This window comes from Hippocampus bargibanti, linkage group LG06, assembly GCF_051943395.1.
Source record: "Hippocampus bargibanti isolate YZ-2025 linkage group LG06, ASM5194339v1, whole genome shotgun sequence".
NCBI classification, from domain to species: domain Eukaryota; kingdom Metazoa; phylum Chordata; class Actinopteri; order Syngnathiformes; family Syngnathidae; genus Hippocampus; species Hippocampus bargibanti.
The window spans coordinates 11,226,520-11,241,418 of record NC_142739.1 but is presented as its reverse complement, the minus strand read 5'-3'; the positions used below and the strand labels follow the sequence as shown (position 1 = coordinate 11,241,418).

The following is a 14,899-nucleotide window of genomic DNA, read 5'->3' as shown; positions in this document are numbered from 1 at the left end:
GAGAAGACGAATAGGATGGTAAATCTAATTGGGAATCTAAAAGGGAAAACGTGTCAGGAACAATTCCTCAAACGAAAAAGGGAGTCGTTTCTTCCTGATTGACGATCCTCGTAAACCTTGTAAGCATATATTCAATGCGTTGCTGAAATGTGGCAAATTGTCGTGTTAACATGCCATATCGTGTATTTTCTCTTACCCAACTATAAAAAAGGAGTGGTTCCTATGTGGACACGAAAAAACTTCAAGTCATTCTCTACCCTCTTCAGTCATCCCCGTGATATGGTTGTGGTGAGTGTTCCCCACTGATACGCTGTCCTTGAGACTAGTGCTTCCTGATTTATTGACACGATAAATCTGCTCCTCATTTTCTCTCCCATAAAAAGGAACTTTATTATGAGGCTTGTTCTTCCTGCGAGGCTTTCCTTGTAGATTTAGTCCTGATGAAGAAGTCATATAAACTTTCCGTTGGTATGCACTTGCCGTTTATCTGCTCTGCTAATCCCCACCATTCTCATTGTCGGACAGCAATAAAAAAATAGTTTGTGAATCAATACGCTCTACCGCAGATTGTGAAAAATGCTTATTGACTTGTACATATATTGTGATGCAAAATATTGTTTTGTGCTGCGCTTTGCACTTAATGATGCAGTGATCACTCAGGTAAAAACAACCACGCAGGCAGAGAGTTAGAGTGATTGTCATGATGGATGGCATGACTGTCAGCTGAGGAGACGACGTTCCCCGCCAGCTTTGGCCCTGAATCCCGTCCTCTTTTCCCCGTATGATGGGACTTTTTTCAGAAGGCAGTTCTCGGGCTTCATTTACTGAAGCAGCGGGAAATAATATAGTGCCAACATTTCAATGTGTCAGGTCCCATATCACTGGCTGTTCTATTAGAAATGGACCCCATTGCGGGACAATTAACCTCATGCCCCCAGTATCACATCTATGCAGTAACCGCCCAGCACTGGCCAATAAATCAAACCTCGAGGGAGGAAGCAACACTCTCTCCCCTGCTGGTTACTATTGCCCAATGAATCACACTTGCATTGGGGTACATCTGAGTTCAGATTCTAACAGTGGGCACGCAAGCATCAGGTGTCACTGGAGTCATTAACCTGGAGAAACTCTCTACTACTCAACTTTTTTGGGACCGAACAAAAACGGCAGAGCTGAGTCTGTTGAGGATGAACTCTCCTCTTTGAGAGGAGGACGCCATGTAACATTGAGAAGGATGAGACTGTGCGGAATTGCCCTTTGATCCTACCGCAGCTCCAATTTATTATTTAATGCACCTTAATTTAGAAGACCGATAAAGTTTGTAGTTCATAAAAAGGTCACTGTCCACTTACAGGGTGTTGAACATTTCTTTTTCAATGGACAAAAGATGTGATTATTCGTGGATTAGCTCATCTGTGTTGCTTTGAGCGCAAGAATGGACCTCAATGCTTTTCTTCCTTTTCTATCCATAATTTTTCCAAGTTGATTAAGGAAATCACAGTTTCATTCAAACAAATGTATTCCATTTTACCAACTCAAGTCCATCATAAGGTCTTTACCTGTGGACTAAGTTTGAAAACAAAAGTTTAGCACTAAAAATGGGGTTTCGAAGATATTGTTATAACAATACGGTCATGAATTATTGTTCATTATGAATATTTTATTGATAAAACTTTTTCCTGGATTAGACCATCCGTGCAATTGCAGTTGAACCAAAATCTTCCCAGTGTCTGAAACTCATGGCAAAAAGTTACCAGACACCAGGGCAGACAAATCTGAAAAGTTGCCTGCCTAGCCAGAAAGTTGCCTGCTCCGTTTTTCACGAATTGAAACACAATAAGACGACTAATTGCAAAAAAAAAAAAAAACATTGTTGCAAAGTATTAAGGATTGATAATCAGAATACATAACAGAACAACACTTTAAAAATTTACCTACCACAAATGCTCCCTTGCTTAATTTATCGTAAATATCCCTTGCTGGTGATTTTGCTCCAGTTGTCCTTTGACCATACACTGTTCGGCATGTTGCACAATGCAATGTTTGCGTTGTGTTGTCTGCTACAAACCATGTGGACTCCTCTTTCCACAATGCTTTTAATGTACATGTACGTTTTGCAGTGTCATACATTTTGTTCGATTCTTTTGAATCCTTATTCTGGGGTTGAGGTTTTGGCTTGATTCCTAACCACGTAGCCATTTTTCTTGTGTTCTCTGTGCGTCTACTTTGGGAAATGCACCCGGAAGAACAAAGTTATTCTACGCCGGCTTCTGATTGGCTGCCGAGTATGCAAATTGCCAAACAAACCTACATTTTCAAACCGAACTAAGATTTTGAAATCAGAATAAAGCAAACGTTTGATTTGAAAAAAAAAAAAACATTTTTTGTCTTGAAAAAGTTGTCGGCCACCCGGGCGGAGGCATTCTCTAAATTGTACGCCGGATGTAAAAGTTGCACGGCCCGGGGCGTTATTTCAGACACTGGTCTTACTCAAAAGCTGTGCCCCCAGACAGTGCCCAAAACATATCAAGCATCGAACAATTTGGGCTTTTTGCTGACTGTTGTTGTGAGAAGAACCATTCGATCCCCGTTTGGCTGTTCTATTCCATTCCCCCTTCGAAGCCCGTTTTGTGTTTTGTATGACATCATATCAATCTAATCGCCACCTTATAGCTGGAAACTGCGGCTATCTCTGACACCGTTTTTGAAAATGAGACTTGTAAATCCTCAGTGGAGCAAAGCCACTTTCCTCTTCCTCTGCGCCTTGTCATTTATTTAATGGCAAAGTCAAGAAAAAAGAACGAGCGGTAATAAAGCCGGGTCACCTTCAGGACCCGCTTGTAGTTATTTCTGTCATTAGCATGTGGAATCTCGTGCTGTCCAGCTCCCATTATTATCGAGGCATGCTTTGCCCTTATGACTGAGCTGTTCCGACTGCCCACCGTCCGTGTGCTGCAGTCCTCCCACTGATGGACTCAAAGTGAAATATGGCAACGGATGTGAAGTGCAATGAATGAAGCGTGATGATTTGGGGCCTTGGGGCCATTAACACTGTAGCTATTAAATATAATTTGAAATTTTAGGCTTTTGGGCATGTGGAATAGCAGGTTGTGTGAGGTGTAAATGATGATCACGACACACCCCGGGGTGCCTTACTGCACCAAATGTTATTGGTGTTTGCACTTGCCTTTGTTTAATGTGCTTTGGGGCTTTTGAGTCTCTCCGATGTAGTTTGTGCATGTTCCTCCATAATGGTGATTCTCGTTTAGATCTGGTCTGCGATAACTGCTGGTGCTTGTGTGTGTAGTCATTTTACTCGTCGTTTCATTCATTTTAGTTTGAAAGGTGCTGCCCGCGCGCTTATTGAACTATCAACTCGTTTTGTGACAGCATGTGATCGAGAAACAGGTTGAGGCGAATCATTCTGTTTGAGCTGTTTGCTAGCAGGCATTTTCGATCATGCAACAGCTGAATTATGGCTGTTGGCATCCTGCTTGTAATGTCTTTTACTTTTTGCAACACTTTTGTGTTCAACAATCTACTTTATTGGAAATAGGGTAATGCCCTGGAACATGGGTTTCAAACTCATTTGATATTTTGGGCCGCTTCTGGACTTTGTTGGTTGGACCATACTGTGATATAAATAACTGAAATGGAATGAAGGACTTGTTGCAGATATAGACAAGAATAACAAATATTTCCAATGACTTTCAGTATGATACAGTGAAATGCGACCAGATAACCACAATAGCCTACAGTGATGAGTTTGTACATCCTTCACTCTAGATTACTGTATTTTTCTGCCTCTGAGGTACACCCAAAAGCCTTCATTTTCTTCAAAAGATGACCATGTGCCTTACTTGTGAAGTAATATTGAGCCACAACAGGTCTCGCAAATTACTGTCAACATCCTCCGACTCCATTTCCCCCTGTAGAAGAAGTAGTGTACAGTCCATTCTGGGATATATAAACCGTAACCCCTGCCTTTAATAGATTACAATATAATGTGGTGTGTCTTATATTTGGAAAAAAAAAAATCACTCATTTACTGCCATTCCCAAATGTGTGTTTTTTTTGCCGGGAGTTCAGATAAAGCGCTGGTCTGACCTCTGGCAATGTTTTTCCCTTCCACGAGGGGGGCAGCATTTGCCTTTTGTCCATGTTAGCGCTTTATTACAGCTTCTGTTATTGTTAAAGCGCTATATAAACCAATATGTATGAATTGCATTATTTTTTACAGCCGCTCCCATTTCAAGCTCAGATAACTCCAGACCCATATAATTTAGTAATTACGTCTTTTTTCCTGGTGAAAGAAGAGAGTCTAAGGTTTCTAACGCTGTATTGAATGTTTATGTCGTCCTAAAATGACAAAAACCCTGGCACTGCAGTGGACACATTTTTGCACATAAAATCTGGCAGTGGATGAGTTGAACATATCATTCATTGAATGTGCGGCTTATAATTCAGTGCGCCTTATACAGTATATGAAAACATTTAAAAATACACCATTCACTCAGGGTGGGCCTTCTCATCTCATCTCATCTCATCTCATTTTCCATACCGCTTATTCCTCATTAGGGTCGCGGGGGGTGCTGGAGCCTATCTCAGCTGTCTTCGGGCACGAGGCGGGGGACACCCTGAATTGGTTGCCAGCCAATCGCAGGGCACACAAAGACATACAACAGTCACTCTCACACTCACACCTAGGGACAATTTGGAGTGGTCAATCTGCCTGCCATGCATGTTTTTTGGAGTGTGGGAGGAAACCAGAGGACCCGGAGAAAACCCACGCGGTTCCGGGGAGAACATGCAAACTCCACACAGGGAGGCTGGACCGGGACGCGAACAGGCGACCTCTGTGAATCCGGTGTGCTAACCACTCGACTACCGGGCCGCCCTTAGGGTGCGCCTTATAGTCTGGAAAATATGGTACTAAATTCAATCAGAAATTACATGTGTAATTCCCCCTCAAGAAGAAAAGGCAGGAAGCAGAGCTGAAGATGTTGAGGTTTTCTTTGGTAGTGACCAGGTTGGATAGGATCAGTAATGAGTACATTAGAGGGACAACTCATATTCGAGGCTTTGGAGAGAAAGTCAGAGAGGCCAGACTGAGATAGTTTGGACATGTCCAAAAGGAGAAAGAAGGATCATTGTGTTAAAAGAAGTAAAAGAGGACATGAAGGTAGCTGGTGTGAGAGGATGTACAAAACCGGGTTAGATGGAGGACACTGATTCGCTGTGGCGACCCTTGAAGGGAAAAGCCGAAAGGCAAAGAAGAAGAACAAGACATGTGATTTCCCCTCAACAAATCTTTTTTTTTTTTCTCGATTGGCAGTCTGTGTTATCATTGCTGCCAAATGTACATCACATTCCTGAAAATTAGTTGCATTGTATTGGATAAAAAGAAAAAAAAAACTGCTGAATTTGGAGATGATTTTCTTTTCTCGATATCTAATCTTTCACTACAATGGAGCTTTTGGAAAAGAACATGTGAAGTGTCATTATCGAATGTGCTCATCTGGAGATGGATAAAAATAGCTTGAACATTTCAGATGTACCATCGGATAATAAAGACTCATCAATAATTGGGCAAAATGTGGCACAGCAGGGATGCTGCAAAGAGCAGAATGTCCCTGTGAAATTAATCAGAGATCAAGGCAAAAGATAGATAGAAAGGGACACTGTAGGAAACCAAATAGATTACATAAATGAAACTGTCAGAATGTCTTATAACAACTGCTCAATGCCTGCATGTAATTTAGAGCCCATTCAAAGCTTGTAACTAAGACTTCATCATAAAAGCAAGCTTCCCCCCTGTTGGATCCAAATGTGCCTTTTCAAATGTAAATCCACATTCAATGTCTTGAAAAAAATGTCTGAGGAGAGACTTCAACGGTCTCAAATCCAGTATTGTCAAGAATTCTGGATAGCTTTTGTTCTGAGCCTTCAATCATGGATTATCGAAGTAAAACAATCTACAGTGGATTTCTTATCATGTTAGTTATCATTTTACAGGGTGCATGAACGGGATTAAGAATTCTTGTTTGAAAGTACAAACAAAACTAATCGATAAAATAACTATCATCTGATGTAGTTCAATAACCGCTGTCACATTGGCCTTTTTTATTCCTTGCAGCTGCTGGGTGCACCTTTGAAGAGGATTCAGATCTCAGCCTGTGTGACTTCACACAGGCTGAAGAAGATGACTTTGATTGGCAGCTGTTTCGGACACACAATTCTCCATACGCGGGCTCAGATCTTTTGCGTGGTAAGTGGTTACATACATACCTCCTAAAAAGTCTGCAGCCTTGTTTAAATGTTTTGGGTTTTTTTTTAATTGAAAATCTTTTTCCATCATTAATGTGACCCACAAACCTGAATAACTGTCGAAAAATGCTATATTTGCAATTGAAAGTAAATACAGTCTCGTTATATCGATATCGGTTATATCGATAGTACTGCTTATTACGATACTATTTCTATGAACGCAAGGAGAAAATTTACATGCCGCAGGATCGGATATATCGATAGTCCGGTTATATCGATATTTTTTCCGACTCCCGAGAATATCGATATAACGAGACTTTACTGTATGTGGCATTCCTGCTTCGCAACTGATGATTTTGTGGTTAGCCTAAAAGACCAACTTCACTATGACAACGGTTTCTGATATAAATTATGAAAGAACAATTCATCTTCCTTTATCGTGCAGATTCAGTTACACATTGTCTTTAATGAAGCAGTCACCCCACTTTTTCCACCCACGATGCCCAAGGATACCTTGATGTTCACCAGCTTTAAGACTAATGGAAACCAACATTTTCCTGCCATCATCCTCTCCGCTGGTGGTTGCCAGAGGGAGATGGCATGCATAGTTTATAAGGCTCTCCACCAGCCTTGCATCAACAAATTCCTACTGGGAACTAACAAAGAGAAATGTGTTATTTTAGATTCCCAGCAGAAATATCAGAGGTGGAAGTGAGCTTCCAGCTGTTTGTTCAACGTCCTTCTTCCATAACGACTCGTCCATCAGTTTCTGATCACTCGTCCATTCAGTTTCTGCTACTGGTACTCAAATGATATGAAACTATGCATTTCCTTGTTCACTGCACATGACAAGAAAGTGGGAAATTTTACCGTTATCTTTCTTAACCGCCTAACAACAGGTAGTTGCTGCGGTGCAATGGGCGAAAATGGAGGACAAGAATGGCCAAGCCAGGCAGGGTCACAGTTTAAAAAGAAATAACCATTGTTGACAGACATTTTTTCCATCCTCTGAGAAGGCTTGACCTGGATTGCACAACAGTGGTTGAGAATGTCTTCAATCTGTGAAAGTCCTGTTTCAACACCGACAGCCTCGTACATATGTCAACATAGAATTAAATTTGAGTATGACAACATCAAAATATAGCCCTTAGTTCTTAAAATGCACCTGAGTAAATTTACTTTTTTCATGGGTGGGGGTTTGGCGGGGGGGTTCCTTAGCAATGAAATGTGAATCTGCCCGCAGCTAGCCCATTCACAGCAGGCGATGGGCTAATTAACACTTCTCCCCTTGAGTTTAATTAAAACTCAGTCTCGTGCCATTTACAGCTATTGAGGGCCCTCTCTAGAGCAGTCGAGCGCAGGTAGAATTAGTCAGGTACTAAAATTTGCAAGACAAGCTTATACTATATGCATTAGCTTTGTGTCAGGCCTGAGGAAGCACCTTGAGTTTTGTTTTTGTTTTTTGCTCATCAACTCGTTGGTGATTGGCTCTGTGCCATTTTGTCAAATCACGTGACATTTGTTTGTCGTTTTAACACAATTAAAATTTTGTAGCTCTCCTGCTGATCATTGGCAGAATAAGTCTGTTAGTCTTGCCTTTTTTCATTTTTTACTTAATCCACCCTTGTTGACTTTTAACCATGTATCACAGCGGACAACCAAGGTGGCGAGGGATAAATAGACTTTATGAGGTAAGGCTATTTACATTCCACCCGTATTACTTGGTGGAGCTGAGAAATTTGTGTCGGGGGAAGATTAGTAAACACAGCGAAGACAGCATCAGCTTGTGGCTCCCAAGAGAAATTAAGACAACTGTTCTCATGAACAAGAACGAAAAAGATAGAATGCGGCAAGGTCTTAATAAGAATGTCCCATTTATCTTCAGATTCTCCATTATTTTGAATTAGATATCTGATGTCAGACTGCCTGATAAGCCACGGTTCCTGTTCTCTTTTAATGAATGTGTTAGTTTGAAGCATAATAACCTTGTCATGAGGACTCACAAGTTACCAGGCTCTGCATTGCCCATTAAGCATGATCAAGGTCGGGGGATAAGAGGGAAAAAAACAGTTAATGGTTCTCAACGTTGTCAAACCTTTTATAAAGTTTGCTCTTGTCAGGTTCAAAATAAACCAAATAATGTTTAAGATTCCAGAAATGCAGACAGACCAAATGCGAAACAAAAACATTTATTATTAATGCAAAGCCATCAGCATCCAAAATAGAAAAGGTTGCTCACAAGGATCCAGGAAAAAAAGAGGAATCAACATTGTCTCTTGCAAGAGGAAAGGTCATGGAACATTGAAAAAACAAGCGAAATGACAAGAGTTAAATTCATACCTACCCACATCCACACTCACACCCACACACAAACAAAAGCACAATCAAATGACTAAACATTGACTATTTTTACAAAACGTAGAACCAAGGGAACACGAACAACTATGACAAGACCAATAGGTCTAGAGAAACAACACTTGAGTCAATAATCTGACAAGCAGCAAACAATTTAACAGTCCTTAAATTCATGGCTAATAATTAGCGACGGCAGGTGTGTGCACTGAACGGAAGGCATTCATCTGCCACCTCCAGAAGAATGCACATGAACAGGATCATGACAGGTGTGGTTTTCTATATATGAGTTGAAGGGTAGTGTCACGCAATCGGCCATGGGCTGAAGTCAGTTTTCTACCCAGTATAAATGGCTTGGCAAGGACAAGGTGCAACTTATTTCTCAACGAGAGCACGTTTGTGGATTTAAGTGGGACGGTTTCTGGACAAATTTGATCAGATTCTTTGAGTTAGGCTTAGGATGAACAAAGGAAGGTCACATCTCTTCTTTCTGTCTGTCTTGTCTCTGTGTGAAGTATTCTTAGCTACGCCGGGTTCACACAGAAAAACAACCATGGTCTTTTTGTCACGATGCTGCTCCTTTCAGACTAAGGACATCAACCACTGCAGAATCTTAAGTCTCATAAAATGAGGTTATATTTACATGTGTGGTGTGTTGAGAGTGGATTTGTCCTAGTAAAATTGTCCAAAACCAGTTGGGGCTCAGAATCTTAAATAATGTTCAATATTGTTTTAGGAGAAACCTTTGTGTCTGTGTGTATACGCGTCTGTGTGTCTATGTGTGTGTTGAATGGATTTGAACACACACAGGGTTGTGGGTATGCAGAGTTCTGCTGAGTTGACTCCGCAAACTGTAAATGGAATGTAGTCAATCAAAAAAGCTCTCTGACCTACGAACGAGGAAGTGCCAGTCAATAAAACACAAGTAATATCCGGCCCCATGTTAATCCATCTATTCCCTGAACTCCTCCCTCACTCAGATTGTGGGGGTGGTAGAGGTTACTTCAGTTGTCTTCAGGCAGTAGGTTAGCTACAAGGTAACATGGAAGAAAGGAAAAAAAATATTTGCGTTTCCTCACAATCTTCTTCGATTCCTTTTGGCTTTTCCCTTGAGGGGGTCTCCACAGGAAATCAGTGTCCTCCATCTTCAGAGGTTTGATTCGCATGTTTGTTTTGGCCAAGCTTTTACGTCAGATGGCCTTCCTGACACAACCCTCTGTATTTATCCGAGTACAAGAACACACTGGCTTGTGTTCCCTGGTGGCTACAGAACAAGCAACTGTATGAACTTAATGAAGATGAAGATGCTCAGTAAATGCCTCCCAAACACAAAATGGTCATCAGCACAGCAACATTCAAAAAAGAAAAACTATACTCACCATTCGATGACATTGCTCTGATCTTACTGTGAAATGGGCATCTCTTTCCCTACATTACATTACAAACTCTTTGCGTTTCCTCACAATGATTGCGATATAAAATAAGGTTTGTAGCAGGGGGGCGCATTGTTTAAAACACGTGTTTTTTGGACTTCCGGGACTGTCACCTTTGGGCAGCCTACCCAATGTTTTTTTTCCCCCAAAGCCAGCATTCCCTTGCCAACATTGCGTCGTTACAACGCTCCATTCTGTCGTCGTGTTCGTGTTTTTGAAGTCATGTGTCATCACACGAGATCCCTCCCTCGGGGGACTGGATTCTAGATCGATGGTGGAAGAGAATCTCCCTGTGTGGGGGAAGCTGTGATGAAATGATGTTGCACCCAACACACAATCCCACAAAAAACTGTTAAATGGAGCATTTTTATCTTTATGTGTGGGGTCTGCCTAAGATTAAAAAATGTTTAAGATTTGAAAAATGCTTGCGTGTACCTGGCATTAGTGTGTATGCATTGTGGTGTGTAGTTATCACAGATATGAGGAGTCTAAAGCACATCCCTGTACTTTCAATAAGCTGCTGCCCCCAAATGTGGTTTATCTATTAAAAAAATTGTACATCTAATGATATTGGCAAACTTTTTTTTGATAGACCATAATGATAAAAATGACGTCAATAAATTCCTGTGTTTTATCTCTTCATTAAGAACTTTGCTCGAATATCAATTCACTGGGTATTTGCATTTCACATTAGTGTCATAAGGATTCAGTTGCACAAAAAATATATAACATACAAACAACAAAACATAAGCAAAAAATATATACAGTGAGACCTCAGCTTATGCACTTAATTGGTTCCCAGACAGTGTGTAAGACAAAAAGTGTGTATCACAGAAAAAAAATCCCATAGGAAACCATTAAAATGGGAATAATCCGTTCCCAGGTTTCCATAAAATATACTTGTCAACTAAATAAGCCTTAAAACTACACACAACATACCTTATTCTATGTATAATAAATGTGTTATTGTATTGTAATGAAAGAAATACACTGCACTGTATAATACAGTCACTTTATTTACATTTGTGATGGTCATTGATGGCTTGATGGAATAGCGTTGGTGGGCCGAGGTCAAAGGGAATTGCTGTTTGGAAAGAGAGTCACATTGCATAAGGACTGTAATTAAATAAATAAACTGTGCTATAAAATAAAGTCGTTTTATTTACCTTTATGATGGTCATTGATGGCTTGATGGAATGGTGTTGGAGGTCAAAGGTCAGAGGGAATTGCTGTTTGGAAAGAGAGGCGCATTACATGAGGACTGTAATTAAATAAATAAACTGTGCTGTAAAATAAAGTTTTATTTACCTTTTTGATGGTCATTGGTGGCTTATGGAAGGAGAGTCACCTTCCATAGGGACTCTTGGTAACGTAACATCTGGTGTGGCTTCTCTTTGCGTCTTTGGAGACTCCTCATCATTTTTGCTGATTAAAAACCTCTTAATTGACACCTGTTGCTTTCTGACTTGTAAGGTCTTATGAAACCGAGGCATCACAGTATCATTCATCATGTTTATTATTCTCATAGCCACAGCCTTTTCTGGATGGAACTGTTCGATAAAAGCCTGCCCATCATTCCACTTTGCCAACATTGCCTTGATGAGCTCAATTGATGCTGCAGCCATCTCGTCCTCCTTGCCCTCCGATGTTCTCGAACCACCCGTTGCTGGCTTTAAAATCCTCAATAAGCGGCGAACTTCCAGGTTGCCGCGTGGCGATATCGGCGAGAATTAGCCGTGCTTTCTCGCATAAAATAGCTTTACTCACGCTGTCGCCGGATAGCTGCTTTTCGTTAATCCAAACTTCTCCGATTGCCCGAGACCGTCGCTTTGAGAGCACGGAAACACCTTTTGCAACAGACGCACCTTTGATGGCTTCTCTGTTCTGGAGAATGGTAGCAATGGTTGACTTAGCATAGCCGTGCTCGGCCAGTAAATCACACAAACGCACACCTCGTTCGTGTTTTTCAATTATCTCCTTCTTCTCAGCGACTGTGATTTTATTTTGTGTCTTCCTTGGCTGAACACGAGCCTGTGGTGGTTTTTTTTTTTCGGTCCCATAATAGTAAAAGTATCAGCAAAAAGCTCCAAGGAGGCGATCGACATGTGCATTCAATGAGAGGGGTTGTGGAAAGGTGGCCCGGCTGGAGCACTGTTCGGTCGTGTGCTTCCGCCGAAGATCACTCCGCCAGAAGATTACTACGCCAGCCGTGGTGGGTGTGTATCGTGAAAAGTAGTGGGTATTTCAAGGTTTAATTTTCATAAATTTGACGTTCGTAAGACGAAAAGTTTGTAAGATAAGGTGTTCGTAAGCTGAGGTCTCACTGTATAAGGGAGATAAAACTGTCACATTACCAATCAGTAAATGATGGCACCAGTGGTGGAATACACTTGATGTATTTGATGGGAATGGGGCTCCGGTCATATTGGTTTCAATTTAATATTTTGATATTCATACTGCCCATTTAAATGCCATTACATTTCGACCACTGGCACTGAAAGTGCATTTTTTTTGCACATTCACACTTGATATCAGGATCACAGAAGCCCATCACTTTGAGCTGCTCTACCAAAGATGATCTGAAAGTAGCCTACTCTTTAATGGCAAGTAAATTGCCGCATAAGATGACAGTGGTTCCGACTGAAATGGCTTTTACTACTATCTTGGGGTCGGGGCTTGGTCGACTGAAACATACATATATTCTGCAAGCTCACTATCATAACCTTACTTTGGAAGAGGCACACTGTTGCATTCAGTTCTATCTCCATTCTCTTGCCATCTGATAGAAGACATTACCTTCTTACTTTCTATATTTGTCACCCCTTACCCCATTTACAATGCTTTAGACCAGCTACCTATATGCATGCATGTATGTGTGTGTGTGTGGGTGCGCGCGTGTGTGTGTGTGTGTGTGTGTGTGTGTGTGTGTGTGTGTGTGTGTGTGTGTGTGTGTGTGTGTGTGTGTGTGTGTGTGTGTGTGTGTGTGTGTGTGTGTGTGTGTGTGTGTGTCATTGACAGTGACCTGAGATTGTGTGGTCTAAGATATCTGCCGTTATTGTCGCCGACCATTATCTCGAGTTTCATAGGCCATGACAAAACAGTGTTGGGCTTGCACTGCATTGACTTCACAATATGCCCGAAATATTTCTTTGTTTCAATCTAAAATTGTTCTTTACCTCTTGCCATATTTTCTTTTCATTCTAAATTGTCAATTAACCAGTATCCACCCTGGTAACTTGAAAAGTGACTCTATTAATTGTGCTGTATTAAATGCTGTAATTAAATTTACGATGTTGAGGATGTAGTTCCTTCCATAGTGTAAAAATATGTTTTAAATGTCTATCACAAAAATCTATTTTGCGCTCTGAACTATAGCGGCACGTCCACCTTTGTCTCCTGCGTACTTACGGGTTTTAAACCTGCAGATTTGCATAGCCACAGATTTTTTTTCCTCTGTTAAAAACATTTTTAAAAAATGCCCTGCTTCCGTTATCCAGGGAAACAGTACACAATATGCATTAAGCATAAGCATTTTTCAAACAAATTTGCCCCAGTTTATGTCCGCCTGAGATCGACTATTTCTAATGTAAAATTCAAAATTCTAGTCATGTACCTGCACCATAACAATTGGTTCTCAAACATTTTGTTACAAACCTATGCAATGTTATTTTGTCATGAGTACAATAACTATTCATGAAAATGAGAGCCCCCAAGAGACCCTCCAATGGTTAAATTACAACTCTTAAGGAGAAAGGATTGAATAATATTCCTCAATGCTTACAGAAAGACACACTAGTTGGATTCCGAACTGGAATCTGACTTGCGAGTACCTCCACTTTGCAATAATGTAAACGTGACATCTTTACCATCGAGGTTTACCACAGCATTTGTTTTTATAGAGTAGAAAATGAACATTTAATGGTGTCATTGTCCTTTCAACGTTTCCAATGGAATGATAAGCCAAAGGTAACGGAACGTCGCGCTCATGTTAACGACGCTGCCATTTTTTCACTTGTTGTTTTGCCAACCTGCAGAATTAGCTCTAATCAGCTACAGCTGAGTAACTTTAATGGCGGCAATTACGTCTCGAGCTTACCGCAGAAATCAAGCTTGTTACAGCTTGTTAAGACACAGTTAATTATGTCAGTCATAATTAAAACGGCAACTCTTTGGGTTTATGACCGTCTTCTATGAAATAGTGAGGCAGCCATTTTCATCCTTCTGTTGCATGTGCGATTTCTGTGATGACGCTAAATGTGGTGTGGTCTCTTTATTGGGCTTTCTGTAATGTACAACATAATACATTTGGCACACTCATCTTGAATATTAAACTTTTCTCTTGTGTCTCTTTGTTGGTCCATTTACCAGGGACTTTGAAAAAGCGCCAAGAATTTCCCCATTTCAGGGTTTGTGAGGTGTCGACAGCAAACATCTGTTCTGACACCTGCACCCGACCATGACAACAGCATGGCTTTTTAAATATCCATTTGTATATTTGTTGAAGATCATGTCAGTCTGAAAATATGCTTTCTAGTCAAGATTCTGCTCTGTAAATCTGGCTTTTCTCCCTTTGCAGCATACTTGTTTAATGTGACAGCATAGCAGATGTGTACAATTTGCCAACAAATTCAGAAAGACAAATGTCTTGTGGGACATTATTTCCCTGTATTGATTTCCCAATCCTGTATGAAGGAAGCACACAGCATCAATGGTAACAGTACAACAAATGTATGTCACACATTTCAGTTCTCTTTACCTTGGCAATGTTGAAAAATTGTACTTTGTCAGCATGAAGCAATTTAAAAGTTAAGTCAGAGGAGATTAAGAAATGTATTGCTTTAGCATGG

General features: G+C 40.7%; 1 protein-coding gene across 3 annotated transcripts in view; it reads left to right on the top strand.

The window, feature by feature from the left end:
• ptprub (protein tyrosine phosphatase receptor type Ub) overlaps positions 1-14,899 on the top strand; it is a 267,362-nt gene that overhangs the window by 74,376 nt on the left and 178,087 nt on the right. For all 3 annotated transcript variants that reach the window (XM_088999589.1, XM_088999588.1, XM_088999587.1), the window contains exon 2: positions 6,137-6,268. In XM_088999589.1, the coding sequence (XP_088855715.1) occupies positions 6,137-6,268 (132 nt within the window). The remainder of the gene's footprint in view (positions 1-6,136; positions 6,269-14,899) is intronic.